This window comes from Patiria miniata, unplaced genomic scaffold (assembly GCF_015706575.1).
Source record: "Patiria miniata isolate m_02_andy unplaced genomic scaffold, ASM1570657v1 HiC_scaffold_22, whole genome shotgun sequence".
Lineage (NCBI taxonomy): Eukaryota > Metazoa > Echinodermata > Asteroidea > Valvatida > Asterinidae > Patiria > Patiria miniata.
Genome location: NW_024037061.1, coordinates 15,770,233 through 15,797,489, shown reverse-complemented (window position 1 = coordinate 15,797,489; position 27,257 = coordinate 15,770,233). Strand labels below are relative to the sequence as shown.

Genomic DNA, 27,257 nt, shown 5'->3' with positions numbered 1-27,257 from the left:
CTTGACAACGGCTTAAAACACGTCGCAAGTTACGACGTGTCTAGAGGTCATCGCAAAATAAGAAGAGTCACTTTTCTAAGCCAGTTTTTATGCCATAAACATTACATAAACGAGATTATAATACCGAGGCAATGTGTGTAAAGTTGTAAGTTGCATTTACGACGTGTTTTGTGAAATGGATCGCAGGACGCGTCGCATCGCTGCGATGCATCATAAGTTAGGAAGAGTTTGATGAAATCGAGTGCAGTTGTTTTTGTCACTTAAAGTCCTGACTTTGAAGGGATGTTCAGGAAAGGATTAATCTGACTTCAGATGGCTTTTTAGTATCGCAGGCAATTTACAAGAGGACAACCTAAACCACCATGGGTTTCTAGAAAAAAAAAACACTTTTTTTTCCAAGTTAAGCTCAAACCCTATTGATTTCTCCCAATCTTCCAAGTGTGTGACGAACATCACCGCAAATCAGGAACACAAGTGCACTTTTGATCAAATTTATTTTAGAAAACTTTGAAATTTATTTGTCTACACTTACCAACATAGGCTTTGCAGACTTGAGCGTACAACTTTAACTTGCTTGATTCTGGCAGATGTGCTGTAGCAGTTATAAATAAGCAAACAAGCTTACAATTCAGTGTGAAAATGTCACAGAAATTGGGCCCAACTTTGAAGCAAATACGTGTGAATTTAATCCAACTTTCAAGGAATGCAAACTGAAAGACCGCCACAGCTAAATATTACACATTATCAAGTACGGGTTGAGCAGGATTCCAACAAATTTCAAAAATGGGGTTTTTTTAACATCAACTTTCCAGGACTCCAAAATAACAAAAAAATCCATGACTTTTCCAAGACTTTCCAGGATTTCACATGATTTTTCCACGATTGTGGGAACCCTTCAAGAAAACCATACCAAAGTATTTTCAAGGATTTTTGGATGGCTAGGGTTAGGGAAAAACCTTCAAAGCTTAGCTCACCTATTTCTGAGAACCAGTCGTCCACCGGCTCCTCCGCAACCTTGGAGGCGTATTTGCTGCCGATTCTGAAGATGCCATCACGCTGAGTCTTAGCGATGGGGGCGTGCCGCCCAAGTCGACAGCTCTGAAGAGAGTAACAGATCATTAATCTAGGGCTGTGTTCGAATGACTTGGCTACGGCTTGGAAGTACACACGGGTATAGGGAAGTGGCTGCAGCCACTACCATAGACGTGTGTGTAATTTCAAGCCGTAAGCCAGTAATTCAGACACTGCCTAGGGCTTGCATGTCGCAATTTAATAGCAATGATTCTTCCACACACACACAAAAAGAGAGAACTGATATCTCATAAAACCATCACAGTAGTGAAACTCCGACTATAGAATTATCTGCCTTTATTGAACATCATTAAATCAATTTCTTTGACCTTTGAGCCGATGTACAGTGTATTGGCTTGTTCCCTCGGATGCACTATTTTGAGCCAAAATATCAGCTTTGTCTCAAATGAAACAATTAACCATCCTAGTCTTCTGCGATCCAATATCTTTCAATTTTTTCAAAGCCACTATTGTCCGTGGATTAAGCACAGGGATGCGATTGTCAATTGCAAAAATAAATTGGAAAATTGGATGAAAGGTCTGAAAGATGCATTTCTTTCTACACTGATGATGTCTTTCTCTCACAATAAACAAACTGAAGTCTGATAAACCTCATTAGCCTGTAAGGACCCACATTACAAAACCCTTTGAGGTAATCGTCTGTGCAGGATGGATAACGATTCCACAAGTCTTTTTGTGCAGTAAGCTCAGGGCAAGCAGGAAGACTCTGTCACAAGGATTACTGCTCTCTGTAGTGCTGTGTTTCATTAGGGGACGCTCATTATTACACAAGTTAATTCACATTTCATAGTCCTTTACCTAAAAGGGTTTGAAAACATTTAACAAATCTACAGTAGAAGGGGGAATGAATTCAATGTCTCACCTCGTAGACAGCTGTGACTTCCCTGAAGAAACTCTTTGCACACTGGAGAATGAAGTCGTTGTCGGGCACGAGGGCGACGTAGGCGATGTCCCGCGTAGCGCTGTACGGCTCCAGTAACAGCTTCTCCTGTTGGTGGAAAACAAAGTTTAATTTGATTGAATACAGTCCGTTGTAATAAAAAACTTGCATTCAAGTAAGAGCATTAGCTCTGATGCCACAATTTGTGGTATCTCAACAAGTCCAGGTTGGTTACAATGAATTCAATTCAATTCAATTCAAACTCATATTTATTTCCATACCAAAATGAGAAATACAAGCACAGAATACACGATTAAGTACATAAATCAATAAATAAAGTTTGTCCAAAAGGTGAAAAGGGCGAAAATATATATAGGTATGGAAACATCTTCTGGACGCCTTGGCTTGTGGCGAGATGCCTTGGACGGACAAACACAAAACAGAAACAAAAACAAGTACACATGGACAGCTGGACCAAAGCAGAGTCTAAGCATGAAAACTTATAAACTAGAACAGAACATAACTGTATTAAGAGAGAACAAAAAAAACAATCACTGAAAAACCAAATGAGAAGCAAGCTATGTTACATATTGAGAGATGAGAGCTCTTTTATAGGCATGTTTGAAGCAAACCAACGATGAAACAATTTTTTTGGCCAGCACCTCTTTACAGTTTTTTCCCCAAATACAATATCCACGTTTGGAACTGAACGAAGCCCCTGAGCAGCACAAACATGTGACCAAGGACCTCACCATTTACAACACTTTCCCATTGCTTTAGGGTAAAATGAAGGAATAAAGAATGAAAGTTACCCAGTTGTGGAGGGCGTAAGGTGATGACGACAACCAGTCTCTATCATAGCCCACCAGTAATGGAGGGATAGGCAGAGGCTCGGGGGACTCTGATGAACCTGGACAAAGCAAGACATGGAGAGATGCATTAGAAGAAAAACGATGGAAGGTACATGTACAGCCTACAGGGCCTTTCATGGAATGAGGGCCTCAACACGGAGGCTCAAAACTTTGGAGCTCACTACCGAAGGTCCAAAGACAAAAACCACATCACGATCTGAACAGTAGGTGTTTATGGGCTCCGTGTGCAAGAACCACCTCAACGGTAAGAAAAGCGAGTTTGGGGAGACCACTGGGAGACAGATTCGAACAGGTTGCCGACAATGTGTGACGCTCACGCAAAGACGCTTTGGCTTTTTTGCACATTCAGAATAAAATGAGTTGTGCGTAAAAGTTGGTGTGTCCCGTTGGGGCACTTGAAGCGGTCAAAAAGCACCCACTTTTGTTCACACATGGAGCCCATAGACACATTCGGTGACGGTGCTGAAACACGTGAGGATGTACTTGTTCTACATAACCCCCAAGGACAGACACACAAAGGGAGAACAACAGATCCTTTCAGTCCTCGGGCGTTGGGTCTTTTGTTCAAAACGGTCCTCTGTAGTAGGTCTGTGTGCTTAGTTTATGGGAGAGTGTTATATTACAGAGACAAAGGAAATCACAAGACATTGTATAGAATAACAAGAGTGGGTGCAATTACTGTGTTTGTGTCTGGAAATGTTGGTGTTTATATTATAAACCATAACTGTGATAGCCACTAAGGAGGGACACCCAGGCAAACAATTTAGAATCTACAAATGCTAAAATGTGACCCTCCACCGCAAAAACCACTAGGAGGTTGCACGACCAAATATTGACATACAACCTATAATACATTGTACAGGCAAAAATTATCGACATTCAGATTTAGCCGTCAGAAGCTGGAATAATGAAAATGTTTCACTTCACTGAAGTTACTTTGTATATTTGAGTAAGGAGTTCATTTGGAAAAAATTTAACAACAATTTAATTTCCGAGGCCCCAAATTATAACTTTGTCGTTTCAAAACTGATCCAAGTAACTGGGGCCAATTTCATAGAGCTGCTTAAGCACAAAATTTGCTTAAGCACAAAAACGTCTCGCTTAATAAAATCAGGTTACCGGCCAAAACTCCATGCGATTGTTATGCTACGTAAACAACAGCTAAATACCAGTCACAAGCAACGTACATCACATGGAGTTTTGGCCGGTAACCTAATTTTACTAAGCAATGTTTTTTTCGTGCTTAAGCAAATTTTCTGCTTAAGCAGCTCTATGAAATTGGGCCCAGCTGGTGTTGTGGTGGAACGTCACCAAGGATTGTACAAAGGTCTAGATTTGAAAAGTGAGTGTAATGCACAGATATACATAGTTATGGTTCCATGGTCTAAACCAGTAATCGCTTGCTGGATTCGAGCTCAGCAATCCCTTCCTACCTTTGTCTGCCAGGTTGAAGAAGACCTGCCAGGTGAGCGGCCCCTGGACCGTGTAGGGCCGCTCCCATAACCTCGTGGTCCTCTTCTTCTGGATAGCGTCCTGCAAGAGGGGCTGGAGGGAGGAGAGGGTGCGCACGATGTCCTGGGAGGACAGCTGGCTGCGGAACAGACCTGCTGCAGGATAACCAGGATTGAAATGGAGAAAAAATAGTATTATCGTATCAATAGCGTCAAAAACTAACAATTTTGACGCTCCAACAACAATCTATTACCTAGTCCCATATTTCTGAAATTTGGAGGGATTTGTTTTACCTGGGGTATAAGGCCAGCTGTGTAGGCATGAATTCTTGAGCAGCGTGTCGTCCAGCTTAGCATTGCTGGAGTTCTCGGCTACCTGACGACCCTGCTCTAAGGCTGCAAAACACACCTCGCAACCATCTGGGGGGGAAAAAAGAGGGGAAGAAATTGAAAAAGTTTGTCACAATTTCCATTCATTTCCAAGATTTCCCCATCTGCTGTTCGCAGCGCAAGACGTCAGAAGGATCAGTGAATTTATCTTTCTTGTGAAAAGTAGTGGAAACACTCCTTCAGACGGAATTCAGCTCTGGAATCAAGGAGAGATTAAAAAATAATAAATTTTTCACACACAAGTTTTCAATTCTTAATTTTCAATCTTTATTTTGGCATATGTGACCTGTTCTGTCAAAATCAGACTTTTCTGGGCAACAAAGTCAAAAATGAGATTTGTGCATATTGTTAAAATATGTACATTTTCCTTTTAAAAGGTGGTTTTATTTATTGAAACCGGTCACTCCTGGGCAAAGTTATGCTATTTTGAAGTTCATTGTGTCGAAAAGTAGAAAACGGAGAAAATGGCCACAAACGTCACGAAACAGACATTTCTTTACCTGATATACCTTAACAAATCATCAAAAATACTAAATTTAGAGTTCAAATTACGGTTTCAACTTTTATAGTATATTTTAGACATGTTCAGGATTACAAATATGCAAAAATTAGAATATTGAAAAAAATCACCCCACAGCATTTTTTGGCTCTATCTCAATTTTAACCTCTGCCCAGAAGCGTCTGCTTTTGACAGAACAGGTCACATATGTCACTACCTCCTATAAGGGATAAATGGACGTTCAGGAAGATAGTTTTACACCTTACCTTCTATTTCTAACTGACTTCTGGCAAGCTGACCTGAGCTGTTTACGTTCCGCCTCTTGGCAATGCAATTTAACCGACACAGCGTGGAGTAAGGTGTGTTACACTGATCCTGAATCAAACGCAACAGAGCGTTGGAAGTTCTCAGGGTTTCCGTGCCCACAGGCACCCCGTCCTTAGTGTACAGTCTACTCAGGCCTCCCTCCAAGGCCAAGGGTCCCTTGCGGGCAAACTCGGCCGCAAGCATAGGGTTGTCCCGGTGGCAGGCCCACAGGGCCACGTCGCTGAACTGGCCCGTTATTTCAGATTCGTCCTCGGCGAAGAGACCGCTGCCCGTGCCGTAGCGCCGGTTCATGACCGCGCTGAAGCCGCAGCTGCAAGGGCCTAAGGAATCGAAGGCGCCGCCTCCTTGCAAAGCCTCGCTGCTGCCACCGCCGCCGCCACGGATTGTCATGTTGCAAGCACAGATGACGCAGCTGTCAAAGTTCCGATCCTTGAAGAGGTTCAGCTGGGAGTCGGACAGCACCACGTTGACCATCAGGCTGTGGGCCTCCGGGATGTTGGCACCCAAGGAGGCCGATTCGAGAGAGTTGAGGTTCTTGATGTAGGAGGAGGCCTCGGAGGCAGGGGATGGCGCGATGTCCGTGTTGGCGACACTCCTGGGTCCTTGACTGCCAGGAGGGTAGACGCCTACGGGGAGGGCTGCAGAGGCTGGGGAGTTGATCAGTTGACCACCGCTGGACGTTGCACTAAATTAAATATCAGGGTAGCCAGTTAACATTACTTCATCTCTAAGCCAAGGCACCTATCCAAGACATCTGAAATTCACCACTGTGCAAGAACCTCATGGTATTTCTTCGTAATTAAACTCCACGCAGAGCAAAAAGGCTGGGCTCTGGCACTGTTTCAGACTGAAGTTCCAGAGACGTGCCAAACCATATAGTATTATGAGCGACTTGGGTCCACCTACATAGATTTGAGTTTCTGTCAGGTGAACTTTATGTATCAATTTTCCATTGAATAGACTCTGGAACTATCAGCTACTACAATCTATCTTTCAAAGGTAGTCGCTCCTAACTGTTTCAAAACATTCAACTTTTCATGTACTTGATTTAAATCTTCAGAATACTTTGATTCAGCCCAACCCTAGAACATCTGTCTTAAGCAGGTGTAACTTTCAAGGATTATCGAGCCTCAAGCAAAATATATGTAGCTAGGCTCTAACCTTCCTAAATCCAATCAAAATCTTTCAAAACCTCATGGTTGATTTCAAAGGATTTTGGAGGGTTATGGTTTACCAGTGACACTGACAATAGTTATCACAAGAGTGCAGAATGTCTTTCCAGATTGCAAACAATTCCACATTGGTGTCCTGAACAGTGTTGGACAAGAATACCAAGACAATCTACTGACAAGGGTTGTCAAACTTAACAAACTCAGTCGACTTTCCAAGATGACATTAATTATGTTCAAAACTTGGTTACAGATGGTTTCATCACAACAAATTTCAGTTCCATCTCATCAAGATTTTAAGATTGGTTTCTGTTTCAGGAGCGACTTGAGACCTAGGTTCTTACCTTTCTTTGGTTGTAGGTATAAATTCTGGCTTTGGTGAGAGTGGAATCTGATGGTATAAAAGGACAGCATGCAATAAGTAGTTGAATACTTCAACCAAATCTGACAGAAGGTGAACAATAATATCAACCAAAAACAGTTTAAAATTGCACTTTATTTGTGTTAAGTCCCACAAATCAGTTTTAAGTGTGTCACTCAAAGCTATGAACTGACCCTAAACTATACATGTCCACAAAATCATCGTACACTAATGTGCGATTACAGCAAACTAATGCTGTAATGTCGTAAGTTGGTGTCAAAAATTGGGAGGCTTACGGCAAAATTGGGAGGTTGGCATCCCTGGTATTCGGCGGCAGCCTGCTAAAGTTGGTTGCATTGTACAATAATATTTGCATCATGAAGTGTAATACGCAGCGGGGCACCAGGACCAACATTTTTTGCGATTCGCATTGCTATTAGTTCACACAAGCATAACAAACATCCCCAAATCCATCAATCGAACTTGCCCTTAGTATCCCACCGACGTGGCCTTCCCTAGTTCCCCCGACCTTCAACCTTTGCACTCACCTGCCATGAGGGCTTGTAGACACAGTTATCGGGTATTCTGAGGGGAGGTAGCTTGCTGCTTGGTAAGGACTTGAGGGGTGCGTACATGCTGGCCCCGACAAAACGTTCCATCGTCGGCGTCTTATATACGTAGCTCCAGTCCTGTGACATACAAAAGTACCCACAAAATTGAAATTAGTAGGGCTGGTTCTTAGATTGTTTGCACAGATTACGGAGGATTCAGGATCCTTCATGGCAAAAATGTACAGGAAGTTGAGAGTAAACTTAACCACTTTGCGCCAGAATCACTTTTGCCGAAAATTTCAATTTTCGCAAAAGACAAAATTTTCCAGCCAACTTCTCTGATATACAGCCAAACGCTACATATACTGATTCGCAAGAGTAATTTAACAGTATTTGTACGATATTTCTTGCCGAAAACTCATGTTTCAATACTCTGGGTGTGCACTGGAGCGTAAATTGTACAACAATAGGCCGTGTACAACGGCCAATTCAAGATCAACACACGGTCCGCCTCCACAGACTTCACAGACTTTGTGTGTGTGTGTACAAAAGGTACAAGGGATTAGCGTGTTTAGACCTCACCCGGAGGCGAGTCGAGACAATCTTGATATCTTAACCCATCAGCCATATCTGTGTATAAAATCAGTCAGTGCGTGTTATCACGTCCTCCGACGCGAACTGGTTAACCATGGCATCGGAGTAGATTCTTAGGTCCTTGGCAAAGCAAGATGAACCCTCCTTTTTAAAATTTTTTTAGGGACTCTGTGCCTATCAAAGAGGATCGATTGGTTTTGAATAATTATTAGCTATTACTGACCTCTATTGAGTCCGGTTTGGGACTACCCATAGTGTCATCCACCTCCACCTCCGAGATGTCACCCAGGCTGCTCTGCTCCATCTGGGTCAGGCCGGCCACCGAGCCGTGGTTCAGGTACTCCTGGCAGGGCTGGTTGAGCGGGGAGAAGGCCGAGTTCTGTTGCTCCAGGGAGGGCGGCGTGGGGAACATGACCGCTAGCTCCGTCGGACAGTTGTAGGCTCCTCCTGGGCACAACGATGTCGCATTGGTTTCAGAGATACAGAAATATATACAAACAAGGCTGAAGACTATTCGTTAAACCTAATTCCCTTGGGCCCCTGATTTTCCATTTCAGAAATGTCTGTTTCCAATTTTGGAAAATTATATATTCCATATCTTTTTTTTATGTGAGATTGCTCTCAGTATGGCCTGATTCCAAGAGTATTAGCTCAAACCGGACTGCTTCGCTACATAGCTTGGCAGTAACACACATATCTATTCTAAGTAGCTTCCGCAGGTCTAATCCTGCTCGTTAGTAAAAACATCATACACGCACGCAAACCACTGATTACTAGCGCCCATTGGATAAACACTCGAGGCGCGTTAACTTCCGGTTCCACTCATGCTATGCTGCTTCGTGTTAAGTACACATGGTGATGTCACACTTATAAGCCGGATATTAAAGCAATGTCTAATTGCAGGCTGTAGCCAAGGAGTTCAGGTAAGACCTAATGCATGCATCTACTTTGACGACAGTGTCTTTGCAAGGCTGACTTACCAACGGGGCCTGTGGTCCCTGGCGGAGGTTTAGCCTCTTCTGATGGGGGCCCTTGGGCCTTGTCCTCAAAAGGGCCCTGGAGAAAATAGAATGAGGGTTTCAAAATAAGATACCAATTCAAGGCTTGTGTTGTACGGTTGACTACTGAATTGACTATTCCACCACGAAGGGTCATTTGAAGAGGTATTAGGGGTATTGACAAATCCGGCGGATGGCGCAAGGCGGTGGCTCAAGGTAGTGGCGCAAGGCAGTGGCGCAAGGCGGTGGCGCAAGGCGGTGGCGCAAGGCGGTGGCGCAAGGCGGTGGCGCAAGGCGGTGGCGCAAGGCGGTGGCGCAAGGCGGTGGCGCAAGGCGGTGGCGCAAGGCGGTGGCGCAAGGCGGTGGCGCAAGGCGGTGGCGCAAGGCGGCGGCGCAAGGCTCCCGCTCAGGTAGTGCACACGCACTCCGGTCTCCTTCCACCAATAGGAATACCAAAATGCACGTGTGCCTCGTCTTACAGAATGCGTGCAGCATGCACGTGAGCGTGACGCCACTGCAGTAAAAGCTTCTAATTCTGATGGCAGGATTCCACTATGATGAAAGCATCTATGCTGATCATCCCGTTCAAGACCAAGTGGTTCTTCACTGAACTCAATCTGTTCTGATCCCCATGAATTTTTTTCAGATGAGGTCATGTATAGCAAGAAGGTATACAGGTTGTCCCTCAAAAATCAAATTGGGCATTTTTTTCAGAAAAGTTGGGTAGTATTCAAAATTGTGTCAGATGTATTGCTGAGTAGAATAATTTGTCGCGTCAGGGCAACAAGGTAGTAACTGAACTCTGCAACAAAGTCATATATTGCACGAATACGCTCTGTGCATCAAGGTCGTATCTCGCGTATCGCAACGTCCAATGACTGTGTGTGTACATCTGGATTATTTTAAGCGGAGATACGACCTTTTGACATTGAAAACTCGCGTTTCAAGTACACACCATTTTAGGAGATACGACCTTGTTGTACGGACACGACGAAGTGGTCTTCCAAATGCTTTTCAGCTGATACAGTACAGTAATCACAATACGGGACTTGAAAAACCACTTGGGCCACTTGTTTTATTTATCAAGTTTACTGATCGAAGCCGATAGAATAAGTCACGTTACTTTTTATCAAAGGAAATAAATCCTTGGTGTGTTTCTCTAACTGCGTTTCTCAATTTCCAAGAAAGTGGCCCAAGACGATTTTCAACCCTTGATTTTGATGAAGCATGGCATTTGTTCCAATGCATCGATTTGAATGGAAGAAAGTTTGTACGGTAGATTGGTTATCTGACTTTTAGAGGTAATTTGAAAATATTCCAAAACCCCCACGCAATATACTTTTAATTTGGTTTCAACTGTAAGGTTTTTTGCGACATAACCTGTACTTTTGTATATACCCTTGTGCCCATCTCTGTTCCTTATTTTGTAGCCCTTTACGTGTACCTTCGAGTGGTATTCAGCCTTGTAATGGGTGATTTCAATTTGTTAAAAAAAAATGGGCAGGGAGTCCACAGTCATGGCCGAGGGTCTCACTATTCTGCTTACCCCGTCATCGTCGTCGTCCGAAGACTGGAACAGCTGGTCAAGATCCTCGTACGTGACCTTCAGGTCGTTGACCTGCGTGAAACTACTGGAATCCAGCCGACCCATTGACTGATTCGAGAGAGGACCTGTAACAAGACGACAATCAACAGAGTCAACAGTCCGTTGTTATTGGCCCTACTTACTCAGCGACCAACTTTGAGATGTTTTTGTTATTTCTGTTCAGTAATCAATGAGCGCAAAAGCACACACCTCCCTCACAAGTCCTAAAAGTTCCTCATAAGTCAATCACAAGTCCTGCAGTCCTCAACATCAATCAAGAGACTGTTTTCAAAAAGTTAAGAGCTCCCTGTTCACATAAAGACTGGCTGTGACTGTTTACGTAACTTGGTTCACCTATGCTTTGACTGAAGGAGATTGATAAGCCAGCTGTCCCTACCAGTTAAAGAAGTTGTGGAATGCTCGAAGACATTTCCGTCATTTTTCGGGTACATGTAGCCTAAGGTGTGATGAAATAAAAACGACTATTGTGTCTGTCATGAAATGAGTACAAAAGGTACCGAACGTGCAATTTGTGTAAAAGTCGTCGTTGGGGGCAGCAAACAAAACATAGTACATCGTGACGTAATAAACAGGACTCGTTTATACTACGCTGCATCGGGAGTCCTGTTTATTACGTCACGATTTACTGTGTTTTGTTTGCTGCCCCCGACGACGACTTTTACACAAATTGCACGTTCGGGTCGAAACAGGACCTGAAAAACAGCTCTCAAAAGTACCTTTTGTACTCATTTTATGACAGAAACAATAGTCGTTTTTATTTCATCACACCTTAGGCTACATATACCCGAAAAATGACGGAAATGTCTTCAAGCATTCCACAACCTCTTTAACTGTGTTTGTCTGTTGATGGAATATGATTAGTCACATTGTTTATAAGAAATGTGATCTGACTGTTGGGGACTAGCCTTACATAAAAAAAGCGTGGCAGGGGAACAGACAATTTTTTTTTAACTGTCTGTGACTGTTCAGACAACGGGCGGATCAAATGAAGGCAATCATTCAAGACACAATGTGGTTAATAATGCCATGTTACAAAAGGACGCGACTGTGAGTAGATAAGACCTACCCTTTTCGTCCACCGAGTTGGTCTGCATTTGCTCCTGGGCGAGTTGTTGCTCCTGTTTCATCTTCTCCTCCTCGGCCCGTCTTGCCGCCTCCTCCTCCAGCTTCTTGCGTTCCTTGCGGTTGCTGTTCCGCCGCGGCGCTAGTCCCTTGGGTTTGCCCTTCACGTCCTTGCCCCGGCTGCGGCACGATATCACGCGACTCTGCTGGGTGGAGTGCACAAACAGAAAAAAACACATTGGGTTTGTTGTAGCCCTACTAGTGACTTAGGCCACATCTGAATGCCTTCGCTACGGCTTGCAATAGCCCGATATCATGCTGCCAGCATTTCAGTCATGTTCCCCGTATCCAATAACAGTACTGAATGGTAATGCTTTTTGTGCAAAAAGGAACCTGACTATTTTGTCCTTCCAGCCTCGCTTTGGTTACGTTGATTCGAATGGGAAAAATCAAGATGGCCGCAACATGATAATGGTCTGTTTCATCTCTGTCTGTGGAAGCTGCTGAAGCCGCTTCACATAGACACGTTTTTCATTTTGTCCACGGTTTTAATTGTCATTTATCAGGAATGTAATGGATTTGGGGTGAGGGTAGTTTTGCTTTCTTTAATTTTTTTCATCTTTCTTTCTTTAACTGGTTCATTTCTATTTTTCATTTTTTTGCAACACTGGTCATTTCTCCTTCTGGAAGAAATGGTAGTCCTGAAAAGGACCGTCTTGTTAACTTCTTAGATGTTTACTGTGCTGCTCTGCCTCTGCCCTCTACTTGGTAGCCTCTTTCGCGGATGCAAGTTTCGGCCCATGTTCTTATTGCGGCAGTCAAAAATCAGCCGCCATGGACAAAATGAAAAAGCAGTACTTGTTTTCAATTGGCCATAACTCAATAAATCTTTTCCCGATTGGAAAGATTTGTTTCGGTGTTGAAAAGCTAATGAAATATACTCTCTAAATACATGTATGCATCGATATTTGTGTTGTGTTTTTTAGAAAGCTGTGAAAAAGAGGGGGCTTTGAGGGTTTTTGGGGGACACCCCGTTAAAGCCATGCTGGGGCAGTGATGCTTTTCTCGCTGTACTTTCTCCCTGTGTGTCCACGGTTTGAATCTCACCCTGGCCAAAAGGTGAATTGAGTTGTCAGTCCCTAACTGATTCTGTGTGTTGTCCCCAGAATATTTATATAGGGTTACTCTCCCACCTCAGAAATACAATATTCATTGTTAGTTTCTGCTTCCACAATTTCTTCGGGCTTGTAAACAGTGCCATGAGTGCTTTCGAAGAATTTTAGATTTCATAAGCAGATAGGATAAATACTAAGACTATTGTTTTCATCTGACAAGGTGGGGGTTACATCCATACTCGTGGCTTTCAACTGTTCTTTTTATCAAGCATGTCAGTTGTAAACAACACCCCCCAAATGCAAATCACAATTCATACGTATGACTCTAAAACAATTTTTCTATTAGGAAAAATATCCCCTTCAGCCCATTTGGGGCAATCGGCGCAAAATCAAACTATGGCAGAACTAACTGTTGGGGAGGGGTCCTGCTCCATGAACTCGTAGGGGTCGATGGGCTCCGGCGACACGGCACGATGCGCGGGTTTGTAGTCCAGCTGATCCACGCAGAAGTTGCCCGACAGGAGGTCTTGATTGGTCAGCAACGGTCTCTCCGGCTTCAACTTCTTCTGAGGTTGGGAGAACACTCTGGACGAAAGAAACACGGTTCAGGTTGTCATTAAAAAGTTCTATTCTGTTTTATCCATGCATTGCCCCAAACTGCCCTGCATGAATATTGCTCCCTGTACTTCACCAAACTTCAACGAGACGACACTCTATGGTTTTATGGATGATCGGGGAATAAATACAATGTAATACAGTGCTGTACTGGTGCCGAACGGTGAAAAACATTGAGAACCAGTGCAGGGCAGCCAGAAGATCGCAATTTTCTGGCTCTACTTTGGTGAGAGAAGAATGAAACTAACGCCAAAAAATGTGCATCTTTCGCAAGGAGTGTTGGCTTCTTCACATTTGTGTGTCCTCGTACTAAAGACTTGTTGCTTAAGAGTCAATGCAGATTTGTTTTCACTGTAAGCACGGAATGATTTTTGTAAGCACAGAGTTCTGTGGTAAGCAGAGTTATGAAATTGGGTCTAGTTTGCATGAAATTGCAACTGCAGTTGGCAACAGTTTTGGGTTAACACTGCAGGCCTACCCTAAGCATATAAATCTGAAATTTGAGATGAATACTCAATGCGAGTGAAAAGACTGCATGGTCTATGAACACATAACATAAACACAAATGTGGCAGCATCGAAACTATGTCCAAAGCCACAGCAATCACGTCAAACTTGATATCGTCTGTATCTGGAGTATCGTAATACAAACCGTTCACAAGCCTACAACAGTAGACTGAAGTTTTAGACAAATCGAGCACCGAAGTTGGCAAATGAAAGACTCACTCAATGTTATTGTCCAAGTCATAGAGTGCATCCCAACCTCCGCCGTCCGCATCGTCCAACTCGTAACACTGAGCCGGCAGCAGGGGTCTCTTATAGTCGAACCCATTGGGGAGTTTAAAACACTGCCACAGCGGGTCCTCTTCCCGTTCCTCTTTCTGATGCTCCGCCATCATGTGAGCCTCCATCCCCCTGGGAATGTCCATCATTTGGGAACCTCCCATCATGGGCGGGATCGGAAGTCCGTCCGGGTGGTCGTGGTTTGTGGGAGTGGTGTCGGATCGGGAGAAGCCGGCCGGCGCGTTGGTGGTCGTGGGAGTTCCCGAATCGCTGCCGCTTCTTGCCGGAGGGTAGGGACTCAGTGCGGGCATAGTTCTCTCGTTTGCGCTGCTGGCGCTCACTGGTGGCGGCACCAGGGGCGAGGGGACCACAGACGGCGGCGATTCGGTCAGGACCGAGTCGGAGGGGCCACCCGGCCGGAAGGCAGCCGGGCTGGGCTGGGTGAACTTGCCCTGGGAGAGTTTACCGTCGTGCTGCGTGGCTTGTGGTTGAGCGCCGTTAGCAGCGGCGGCAGCAGGCAGGCTGGTTACTGCATTCTGCGCAGCCAGTCGCTGGTTGACAGCTTCTTGCTCCAATGCCAGGATATCCTCGCAGGTGACGCTGCGATGGTGGAAGGGCGTGATTGGACGCTGGGTGCGCTGTTGCCTGTCCTGCTTGGAGTCGGACTTGGAGTGCTTGCTGCTCATGTGGCTGGAGGGATGCGACTTGCTGAAAGCCATGCCTCCCTTCTGCTTCAAAGACTTTTGCCTACAAGACAAAAACGACCAAAACACCATAAAATTTCACCATTAGAACAATACAACACACAGATAGTTTTTTTTATGCAATATCTGTAAATGCCACCTAAAACTGTAAAATGTAGAAGAAAAAAGCAATGAGGCCTGTACTTATCTCTTGTTTTAAATGACTACCAAGTTGCACAACTGTGGTACCATGTCAAGTATAAACAGGGAAAAAGTACACACACAAAAGTACACAACTCTTCAAAAAACAAACCGTACACAAACAAACAAGTTATTAAACTAGAAAATTACACAAACTTTGTCACTGTTTTGCAAAATTGCCCCCCAAAACAGGGGAAGGCAGTTTCTAAATCATGGGGGAAAACCATTTGACAGCTAACGAAAAAAACGTGATGCCTCACATCGTGATGACTAAACTCTCCTAAGAAAAATCTGCTTAGCGCAGAAACATAGTTACCGACAAAACTTTATACTGCAGTGAATGTCAAGAAATTGCCCGGTACTCGTCCAAAAGACTACGTTAAACTTCCCGCTTAGCAATTTCCCTGGCCTAAATATGACTTCAAACAGGATACAATGAAATCAGATACTTCCAGTCTTTTGGCACACACCCATGTCCATATGTCACACTCCTCTCCCCTTCTGAAAAGCAACTCGTGTTACATGATGTTTAATAGTACACACTTCAGGGAAACTGGCTTCCTTTGTAGCTTTATAATTGATACAGAGAAAACAACACTCTCTTTAACAAAAATAATTGTAAGCGGAGACACCCTGATTTTAATGGCCATATTTAATATTTTACCAACTGTACCAATGAGATTAGAAACAAGTAGGGGTCCGCCACTAAAGCTGAGAAGTCCCTCACTGATGAGGATCAATTAAAAATGACCAGACTGACTCTCAGTGCTCATAGGATTATAATGAGGACATTGAATATGCTGGACATTTTGTAATTGAGTCAGTGATAACTTGGCAAGTCAATCATGAGTCGGGTCACAAGTAACAGGAGATGAACAATGACATAGGAATGCCTTTGAATGTCACGGTTCATTTGAATGTCGCGGTTCATTTGAACAGTGCGTTAGTTGAGGCTGGATGACTTGTGAATGACCTGTGATCGGCTTGTGATTGAATTGTGATTGACTTGTGATTGACTTGTGATAGACTTGTGATTGGCTTGTGATAGACTTGTGATTGGCTTGTGATTGGCTTGTAATTTGCTTGTGATTGACTTGTGACTGACTTGTGACTGACTTGTGAATGACTTCTGATTGGCTTGTCATTTGCTTGTGATTGACTTGTGATAGACTTGTGACAGACTTGGCTGGTGGATCACCAAGTCCCGTGTTTGCTTTTACTTTAAACTATGACCAAAACAAATCTCATCAACAATTAGTAACACTAGTACTGACTGTGATGCTAATGACAATAGATGCGAACTAATTCCTATAATCCACAACACACTGCATAGTAACAGATAGGATACAAACTCTGCATTTGTTTGCATTTGTGTTTTCAAGTTGCCATAGTGCATATAGTGTGCACACCGAAGACTGTTGGAACTGGCCACAGTTATTTTGCCATAGAAATAATGGGTCAAGTCATCAGAAAATACATAAAGGAAGGAAGGAACTACAGTGGCGTTAAGGTCACGGAGGCACTGGGGTTGAAATCATGTTCTTTTTTTAAACATATTTGGCCAGGAAGTTGCAGACACAGTCGTGCGACACGATTTCTGGGCATTTCACAGTCCTAATGACGAATGAAAACAAAAAGCTCTACGCATTTCCTGTTTAAAAATATTTCGAAATTTGAGACTGCTTTTAACTTTCACATTCTGGATAATAATGGTAGGTTTCCAACCAAAACACCCATTCTCTTTATGTGTTTAGTTAAGTCTACCCTTCATTTTGTCCACTTTACAAAGTGTATTATGAAATGTACACTAATGTGGACACACAAAATCACAATCCCTTCCTGTAACTTTTTCCTACAAAATTGAAAATAATCTCTACGCTCAAATCAATTGACACCCAGAGCCTTTGCAGACACGTGCAGTATATATTTTTTTCTGTCAGCTGATTTAAAATCTGAACTTTCTCCTGCTTGAGCAGAAGTGATTTCAGTGCTTGACTGGGAAAGCAATCGCGTCCTACAGCATGCAGGATATCCTGTTTGCTCAGCTTTTATTTAAAAACCCTTTCATCATCATAACATGGGCATTTTTCAAATCTTGGTTTCGGCTTCAGCTTCACCATTTTTGCAAACCTCTAGTTACTGCTAGAGAAACATCTAATGTGATGTACATTCACGTGGTTCCGAGTAAAAATGTTTGAAAAATGTTCTGGAGCCATAGATGAAGCCAAAACCTGGGCCCAATTTCATAGAGCTGCTTAAGCAGAAAATTTGCTTAAGCACGAAAAAAACATTGCTTAGTAAAATTAGGTTACCGGCCAAAACTCCATGTGATGTACATTGCTTGTGACTGGTATTTAGCTGTTGTTTACTTAGCATAACAATCGCATGGAGTTTTGGCCGGTAACCTGATTTTATTAAGCAAGACGTTTTTGAGCTTAAGCAAATTTTGTGCTTAAGCAGCTCTATGAAATTGGCCCCAGAGCAGGGTTCCCACAGAAATCTGAAAACCAAATTCCATGATTTTCCAGGACTAAAATATGACAATTTCCATGACATTTCACCTTTTGCAGAAAAAAAGATGTTTGGTATTATGATACTGATGAACGGCTGATGTTAGGCTAACCATTTGTTAGCTTTTGAAAATAAGTTTTAATAACTAATGGCCTCATCCTCCCCTTACAGCCATCCTTAAAGCGGCCCATCAAAAACAACCCTTACATGATCTTGATTTCCGTGACTTTTCCATGACCATCTTATTTTTCCCAATTTTCCGTGACTTTTTTCCAGGACTTTCCGTGATTTTTCCATGACCGTGGGAACCCTGCAGAGACAAATCTGACCATGCAGACATACTTTTCACTGGTCTGGCAGAATGGCTTCCATGTTAACATGTACATTGAATTGCTGATGACAATTTGACACTTTCAGTGTCAACACTGCACGTACGTCAGGCAAGCACACATCTATAGGGGCCTATCTCCACACAGCCATGTTACCCCAAGGCTATGGGTGTAAGCCCCATGCTGTTTGCCCTGTATCCCCACCCTTTCCCTTACCAAGATTAAGGCTTAGCTATTTCTGGCAACGTACTACCGTTAGAATTCTAACTTCATTGGAAATGACAAAGACAAGAAACAACAGAGAGTTACAAAGAACAGCAGACCCATAGCTGTAAGGCATTGTCCCGATCTCTGTATGGCCAAAAAAAGAGCAAGTTTCAGCTTCCCCGACATCAATTTATCGGCCGATTGACCCCTTCCCCAACCACTCCTCCCAATTTCCACGAGAAACTTGGACGACAAATCACAGAGCCTTCAGACAAACGAAGGCAGTAACTCCGCATGTCAACTGGACGCCAGCAAGAGTCTACACCGTAAGCTGTAGCACAGCTCATGGTTTGCTTGGATATTGTGTAACTTTATGATTGCCGCAATCAGGATTCTAATGCAGGGATGTAAGTGGACTCTTTTGCTTTTTGCCCAAATTTTGAGGTATAAAGGAAAAGTACACAAACTTGTGCGGTGCCAATATGTTACAATTTGGAAGAAGAAAAAAGCCTGAAATCAAGCAATTGCAAGAGACCTTTCTATCCCTAAAAATGTTCTACTCATGCACAGGGGCAGGGTCTTCTTGTCGTGGGTTTGAATCCACCCAGCTGTGTTCTTGAGCAGGGTTGTTCTCGTCAACATAGAGGTAGGATAATTGGACAGGCTGAGTTTTCTGAAGCAAAATCTCACTTGGAACATTCAATATTTTGCAAGTGGATGGTCCAAGGGGAATGGATAGTTTTGGAGGTGATCCTTGGCCAACCCATCAGGGGTGATAAACTGAATTGTTAGTCCGTCCTACTTACTGTGACAAGATGCCAATGCTGTGGTTATTAACCCTAAGGATCCCCAACCACCCAAACTCCAACATCAGGGTTTGTTGGGATCTGTTAGAATGAGTACTGCACTAGTAAACTGACTGTGCTTTACGTGGGATAAGGCATACCACTAATAAACTGAGTCCAACTGTTTTGTGCACAGTTTACCACATGGTGTTGGGATTTGCAAGGATGAGGAAGGTTCCTAGTAAATCACCCTAGAAAGCAAGAATCATTGACAGAAGCCCCCATGACATTAGACAATGTGTACCTGATGATTTACATGTAATAGACAAACAAAAGTATAGACATACACAAGTAGCCCTAACCACACAACATGAATGTGCCATACTTCCTGTAAATTTTCCCCACAAAATTGAAAATAATTTCTTCGCTCAAATCAATTGACACCCAGGGCCTTTGCAGACATGTGCAGTATATATTTTTTTGTCAGCTGATTTAAAATCTGAACTTTCTTTTGAATGAGACATCGACCAAAACAAAAAGTGGCCCATGTTTAGTTATTAAATTATCACTTTTACAGTTTCGAATTATTGGCTGCGAGACAATAATGTACAGACCAGGAGCCAGTCTGCTTACAAAGCGGATCTGTCCAAAACAGGAAAAGAGAAGGTTTTTTTTTGTTGAAATAAAATATAGTTGAACATTTATTACTAGAAAAAAAATGAATTTCTTTAAAAGCACAGGGAATGTAACTTTAAACATGCATTCCATTTTAACCTGAAGTGAAATGCAAGACATTGAAACAAGCTACAGTCCCATGCATTTAATGCAAAATCCCTACCAACTTTAAAGGGGCACACAGTGACTCGTCTTCCAGGCCTCCATTTAAAGGTGACATATTCACTTCCTGTGTGTCAGATCTGCTGACTTACAACCCAAAATATTTCCGGTAGGGACCCGAGAAAATGCAATAAGGAAGTATTGCTGAGTGTTTGTTATTTGATATGGGTATGTGTCTGTGCATCCGAGATAGGCACGTTTTGCAGTATTTTACAGGGAAAATTTGATTTAGTCATAAAATCTGTTAGTACGCAGACCAAGTAAAATTTGTTTTATAACTTGTGATATAGTAAAGGTGAATCCGTGACTGTATGATTTCTATACATCTGTGTGTCTCTGTACATGTTTAGCCACTGAAGGTTTCAATAATTCTCGCAGGCATTTCTTCCCTATTCCAATGGATTTGTTTTCCAAAATGTTTCTGCCAATGTACCAAGGTACGCTTTGCTTCCTCCCATACAACAGCTGTAGTTGAGTTAATCCCGAGCCAAATCAAGAGTCAAATCACAAGTCCGTTAAATCACAAGTCCATCGCAAGTCAAATCAATAGTCCATCGCAAGTCCATCGCAAGTCAAAATACAAGTCAAATCATAAGTCAAATCACTAGTCCATCACAAGTCAAATCACAACTCAAATCACAAGTCTATTGCAAGTCAAATCACAAATCCATCACAAGTCCAATCACAAGTCCAATCACAAGTCCAATCACAAGTCCAATCACAAGTCCAATCACAAGTCAAATCACAAGTTCATCCCAAGTCAAACCACAAGTCCATCCCAAGTCAAATCACAAGTCCATCTCAAGTCCGATCACTGGTCTGTCGCAAGTCAAATCACAAGTCCATCACAAGTCGGCTTAGCACATAAAGTTGCTAAGGCCAAAAAAAAAAGTCTCTGGTTTCTGGTATGGAGCTTGCCCAAAAAGTGGTGCGGCAACGCGGCTTTTTTTTTTTTTTTACCGTTTTTTTTGCTTCAAATGTCGGCTGATGACTGCAAATGGTGCCCGACTAAACTTAGTGCACATATATGGGAGTCCAGAGAGGCCACATAAAGCTTATTCTCGACCATAACCCAATCTAAAAACACGTTAAAATTGTGCAGCAGCAGGATTCCAGTCAAACCAGTGAGTTTGGCGGTTTTGAGACATCATCTTTCATTGAAAAAAAAACTTTTTCATTTTGTCAACGTGCATGGCTACGGCGACGAGCGCGCATACCAGAAACCGGAGACTTTTTTTTTTGGCCTAAGCAACATTTCCCACTTGAGAACGTTTAGAAATTAGGCTCAGGTGTACCAGAGAGTCTAGAATTATGACCCAACACACATCAGCAGTACAGACACATTTCAGCAACACTTCCAAAACAGTGCTTGCATAATGTAATCTCAGAAGCCACATAACAATTTCAAGGAAGAGACAACCGTAATCGATCTCACCTTGAGCAGCTGCAGTTTGCCCTGGTGGAGGGGTCGTTGAAGTCCCACGTGACAGTGGTGTTGGTTGCCGTGCTCCTGGTTTCCGTGGTCGCTGTCGTTGCAGTGGAGCCGTCTTCGGCCGGCAGGGCGTTCTGATCAACAGGCGGAGCGCTGTGAAGGGACAAAGACAGATTGAACATATTTGAAGTTTTGTGACGTCATAAGTTCCGCAATTTGGGTTCACGAGAAAGAACTAATTGGCCATGTAAGAATATGGGCCATCAGACCATACCTATCATCATGGTATGGGAGTTGTATACTGCTCAGAAACTGCCAATTCCACTAAATATCTAAATATCTTGCCATTTTCAGGCAAGATGCACATTGCCAGCAGTGTGCCTGAGAGAGTTACCACACAATTTGATGATGTCCCTGGTAAAAGTACATCTCCTATACAGGCATGCAACTGGGAAAAAAACGCGGAAATTCCAAACCACACAAGACTTTGTACAGTGTTTTTCAATGTGTAATGGCATTCATGACAAGTAACAAAGACGAAATCAGCGGATCCAATGAAAAGTTGCATGCTTGTCTACAGAGGTATAATTTCTAAAGATCCAAATATACAACAATCCAATTTTGAAATTACAGTGACGGTTCCGGTAGCTATTACTGGGACGCTTCTGTGCCTGAACGCCCATCACACATTGGTGGGTCTCACTTTTAACGGAAAGCCACCCAAGTAAACATATTGGATTGGTGAACTTACGCAACCACTTGTTGCTGCTGCTGCTGCTGCTGTGGCGTATCGGCCGGCACCGTCAGTTCCCGCCACATCCGGCAGGCCACGCGGCCCACTAGCGTCTGGGGCGACAGGTCCGACGACTCAGCAGCATACATAGCCCCAGGGTCCTGGGGGGAATTGTTTGGGTACATCCCTGATGACACCATGGTGATCTTGGCCTCGCCCGGTATGGGCTGGTCCGGCGGGGAAGTGGGCGGGGTCAGCGAGATGGACGACATGGCTATCGAAGGGAACAAAACAGTAATTTTTTACTATCTTTGGATTTTTGTTTTAACTTTCCGAAGAGTGAAGGGTACATTTGTGAAACCCATGCCAAAACCAGGCATTTTGTAGCCTAAACAAACTTAAAGTTTTACTCTATATTCTAGTTTTGGATCACGAGTCTGCAAGGTCTCAGATTTAACACCCAGGTCATTCTGCTCATGAAAACCGGAGCTCTTGGTTTAAAATTGCAGGAAGGATAGAAAATTAGCACTTGATCAGAGTTTCAACCATGTACTCCACCCACAACTCTCAAATTATAAAATAAGTTTAGAAACGAACATTAATAAGGATAAAATCAAGATGAAAGATAAAAGAGCAAATCCAACATTTTCTTCGATGTGGACAACGTGACTGATATAACGCCTCACAGTACACATGACATGGGAACAATGTGAACACACATGTACCACTTCCTTGTGGTTGTTTACAATTGATTTCCGATTTAAAAGTAAAAAAAAAAAAAATTGAGCTAATGTAAAAAACGGCGACCAACCTGCAGCTGTGATGCCATGTATCCTGGCTCCCGCATTCTGGACTGGGGGAGGGGGCAGGTAGGTGGTACCCGGCATGGGCGCAATGGGTACATGGGCCATCTCTTCACTCTGGGGTACCAGGACGTAGGCGGTGGGGTACAACATGCGCACCCCGGCTAGAAAAGGAAAAAAGGAGACGGTAGTAACTTTGCCACTAAGTAACTTTGCAAATGAAATTACTTCATTCCTACTGGTACTAGCGGAAATGCTGTGAGTTTTGCTCATACACAGAATCTGGTGAAGGAAACCAGGAACGCAGTCGAGTCTATCACGAGTTCAGTCACAAGTTATTTACAAGTCCAGTTACAAGTAACAGTGGACGAACAATAACAAAGGAATGCCTTTGTCAAAGCGCATGTGAGTAGCTTGTGAGTTTGAATGAGGACTGGAGGACTTGTGATGGACTTGCAGGGACTTGTGACGGACTCAACTACATCCCTGAAAGGAAATGCAATGCATTTTGGGTAGGTAGATTACCACCATGATCAATGCATGCACTCTCCGTACGCACATAAATACCGGAATTTGTATCCTTGTGGAGTCATTTCTTTGTTCTCGTGTACTAAAATTTGAGGATGTGAAAATCTAGTTTTAAAATACTCGTATTTTAACCAGAATTAATTTCCTGGACTGAAATTCAGACTTCATATCCCTCACATAAATTACTTTTGCGACGGATCAACACACCTTGGAAAGCCCAAGTTTTTGAGTAAAATCCATATATCTATTTCGAGATAACCCTGTGGAGACATATTCACCTATAGAAATTGCCCAGTGGAGACGTACACAATGTTTTGTTCCCTATTATATCCATGTCTCCATAAGGTAGTGAATTCAGAAACACGACTGCACGTTGCGCACGTTGACTGTGAGAACTTACACTGACCCTTGTCATAGCCTGAACAAAAACTGTCAAAAATGAAATGTCACCTGCATCCTTGGATAGGGAAGTGGGCACGAGCGGAAAAAAATGACCAATTACCAGCCTGACAACGCGTGGACTGTTTTTCTTTTTGGAAACCGGAAGCAAGGGTCTAGCGAAGGTGTTGAGTGAATCCTTGTCCTGGATGACTTTAAGATATGGCAAAGTGAAGTGAGTCATCAAAATCACTGGACATACTGTGCTGCGTGCAATTACACAAATTATAGCCCTATTAAAGCCAGAGTCCATCATTTGGAGCTATCCAAAAAGTAGCTGGCGTAATTATTGTTGAAAAACATACTTGGTTGAAACATAGTAAGGGGACTTAAAAACTCCCTGTGAAATTATTCTTTCTGGCAAGCTGCCATTTTGAAGAAAACAACGAAAGAAGGCCTTTCCTACGGTGCGTCTTAAGAAGCACCGTAGGAAATTCAAATTAGTAGTTTGTTTTGTTTTTCGGCGAAGCGCGCGCAAGCATTGGCACGACGCACACTTGCGCGCGGTTGCTATAATTTGTTGGATCAGTGCGCGACATTGTGTACCGTACCTGCAATCGGCTAGTGAGAACATGTCTTGGACGCTAGATTCTAGGCCCAATTTAAAACATGATTCAGCAACTTTTGATATGAAATCAAGATCCTAGAATGTTGCTTTTCTCGAAAAGTGCAGCTGAAGCTAAGCTGAAACTTCATCAGATTGGTTGTTTAGCGTCCTTCTTCAGATATTGAGCACTTTTGTTGCTTCAAACGAACAAAATGCACAAATTCCAAATGATGGACTGTATCTTTAACAGAGTAAAGGCCAGCTTGTACTTCTCGCGAATGCGAAGCGATTTTTGATATCACGCAACATTCGCTGAAGTGTTCAACTTTTGCGTAAAAACCTGCCATGACGTCACAAATTTGCGTTCTAGTTCGCTTTTGGCCGAGTATGAACCAGCCTGCAGTTGTACATAAAGAGTGAAGTGAACCATGTTTCGGCTGGGACCCGTCCCATTCCACAGCGCTGATTCACAATCTTGTTGGGACAATAAGCCAAGGAAGGGGCTAAATTAACGACAAAGCTGATGAGGCACTTGCGGTGTTCTGGCTAGCTTGGATGTCACTCGGCAAACTTCTTGCCGTTGTGCCTTTCTAACTTACCACCACCACCCCCCCCCCCCCCAGGAGAGGAAACTCAGTCACCACAAGCCGATCAACCAGTTTCCTGTTCACTGATAACATGCATGAGGGCCTTTTTCCACTACATACACACAGCTTGTAGTGCATTGATTAACGACACTATTGGTTTTCATGGTCAAGTAAGGGCCAGAGGTGTGTGTTAAGCCAAGTTGTGGTCAAGTTCATCACGAGCAATAACAATAACAATCTCCTGACGATGACTAGAGCAGGCTAGTCGAAACGTTGAGACCAAAGACAACTTCGTTTAGAACTTACAGCAGGACTGTTCTTATCAGAACAAAAAACTACATAGCAAAGTTGATAATAAGCAGGACAAGTTCTTTTCAGAACTAATATCTTCTAAACAGTAGTTATTACCACATGGTGTTACCGCAAACCGAAACGATACCGATACCCCACCATGCAAAGCCTCAAATCTTATATGAGCAATAACAAGTAAATTACTACCCATACTGTCTGAAAATCAGGTCACAAGGTTATTCACATGAAGACCTGGGACAAAGGCATTCCTTTGTCAATGTTCATCCAGGTATGACGGACCGATCCATGAACCCTAACCTTCCCAAATCCTCCAAATTCCTCTTTGCAATATGGAAGATTTTGCAGGATTGAGGCTATATGGAAAAAAATGTGTGGCTGATTTTGGAGGATGCACTGTGTCAATGTCTTGGGCTGGACCTTCTGTTGTTTATGCTCAGCCAGGCATAAATCTAGGCTAACATTATACTTGAAATCCTCTGCACTGCTTCAGGATGTCACTGGCTCCGCCTAAACATATTGACAGTGATTGCCGGAGGATTTTGCAGGATTGAGGCAGTGGTCACCCCTCCAAAAGCCACATTCAAGAAATAACAGGGGGACTTTGCAGGATTGAGGCTGTATGCAATTTTTACATGGAGGTAGTCTGAGGATTTTGCAGGATTGAGGCTGCATCCTAGCAAAAATGCCTAGGGAGTTAGGGTTGAAGTATGAACTCCGACAGTGTTTAATGAAACTTTCAAATATTCTCAAGTGGTACATTGTGAATATTAGGAAATACTTTTTGATACGGTAGAATCCTCCTGAAGGAAGGACCAGCTTTTTGAGGGTGATGGATCACATCTGAAGCAGGAAAGGATGAACATTACGGGGCTGTGTCAGATGTTGTCCGGCGCGGTACATTTTCTACCTGTGACTTGTCAGGAGAGGGCAGGTCCCGTAAAACCCCGACTCCCTCGACAGGATGTGACAATGACTGGCGAGGTATATGTGGAGCAAGGAATTGCGCCTTGGGTCTCCGGAGAATGAGTGCACTCAAAATTAACTTAGATGTTTGGTAACATTGTGGAATATTTTTAGAAGCATCTGCCTTGGTGTTCACTAAATACGGTGGGAATTTGGAGGGCACTGAAGTTTTTTGGAAAGGGGTTGGTTCGTACTTTTAAGGTTTGGGAGTAAACTTGTAGGCCATTCATATAGTTACAATTTTTTTTTGGGGGGGGGGGAGTCTTTTTTGTGTGCGTTTATCAAATTGGACAGACTAGCAAAAATATATCTTGAAAAAATGACATGGATTTTTAAGTTCAAATTCTTTAAATGATGTATGTAAGTGAGCTGTTAATTATTTAATTGTGTCATGTACAGTTGAGTTGCTTTGTCAAAAGAATGTTAACATAACATAGTAACATGGAGCAGAGATAACATTTAACTCAGGTTTTTTTTTCACTCTGGATCTAGGGACAAGTTTCTTTTGGTAAAAAAAAAATTGTACAAGTCTGTCGCAACGAGCAGGCAATCGTGTGTAAAACCACGCCGCTGATATTGAGGCCAGACTTTTCCGATTGTCAAGGCTGACAGGGGCCCCTTCGCCGGATCAAATGAATCAGGACAGATTAAGGGGCCATGACTCGGGGTCTGGGACGAGGGAAAAGGTATCGTGGCCTAATTCTGAGTCACGCGGCATGCGCAACCAGGAGACCGTGCCATTTACGTTACAGGGGTACCTTGGTGTACTTTTGTTCCGCCAACTGTTTTGTTTCGCCATCTATAGAGCGACGTGGTCCAGTGGTTACGGGGTTCAACCCCTGTGCCACAGTATGTGGGTCCGAACCCTGATGGGGAACATGGTGCTTGTGTCCTTGGGCAAGACGATTTACTACAACTGCCTCTCTCCACCCAGGAGTATGAATGGCAACGGTAAATATTGTGAAGCGCTTTGAGACTACCTTTGGTGTGGAAAGCA

At 43.3% G+C, this 27,257-nt stretch overlaps 1 protein-coding gene across 4 annotated transcripts in view; it reads right to left on the bottom strand.

Annotated features, from left to right (window-relative positions):
• The window catches only part of LOC119730924 (mediator of RNA polymerase II transcription subunit 13-like), an 82,810-nt gene that overhangs the window by 14,481 nt on the left and 41,072 nt on the right, over nt 1-27,257 (bottom strand). Inside the window, exons 7-24 of one of the 4 annotated variants that reach the window (XM_038203990.1) lie at nt 22,894-23,049; nt 22,101-22,356; nt 21,353-21,502; nt 14,308-15,111; nt 13,378-13,552; nt 11,857-12,058; nt 10,731-10,855; nt 9,167-9,242; nt 8,410-8,633; nt 7,590-7,730; nt 7,025-7,071; nt 5,451-6,196; nt 4,590-4,715; nt 4,278-4,451; nt 2,785-2,882; nt 1,955-2,080; nt 975-1,098; nt 533-592 (exon numbers count right to left, since the gene is read on the bottom strand). In XM_038203990.1, coding sequence (XP_038059918.1) covers nt 533-592; nt 975-1,098; nt 1,955-2,080; nt 2,785-2,882; nt 4,278-4,451; nt 4,590-4,715; nt 5,451-6,196; nt 7,025-7,071; nt 7,590-7,730; nt 8,410-8,633; nt 9,167-9,242; nt 10,731-10,855; nt 11,857-12,058; nt 13,378-13,552; nt 14,308-15,111; nt 21,353-21,502; nt 22,101-22,356; nt 22,894-23,049 — 3,810 coding nt within the window. The remainder of the gene's footprint in view (nt 1-532; nt 593-974; nt 1,099-1,954; nt 2,081-2,784; nt 2,883-4,277; nt 4,452-4,589; nt 4,716-5,450; nt 6,197-7,024; nt 7,072-7,589; nt 7,731-8,409; nt 8,634-9,166; nt 9,243-10,730; nt 10,856-11,856; nt 12,059-13,377; nt 13,553-14,307; nt 15,112-21,352; nt 21,503-22,100; nt 22,357-22,893; nt 23,050-27,257) is intronic. The other 3 variants (XM_038203992.1, XM_038203991.1, XM_038203993.1) reach the window with 3 other exon arrangements.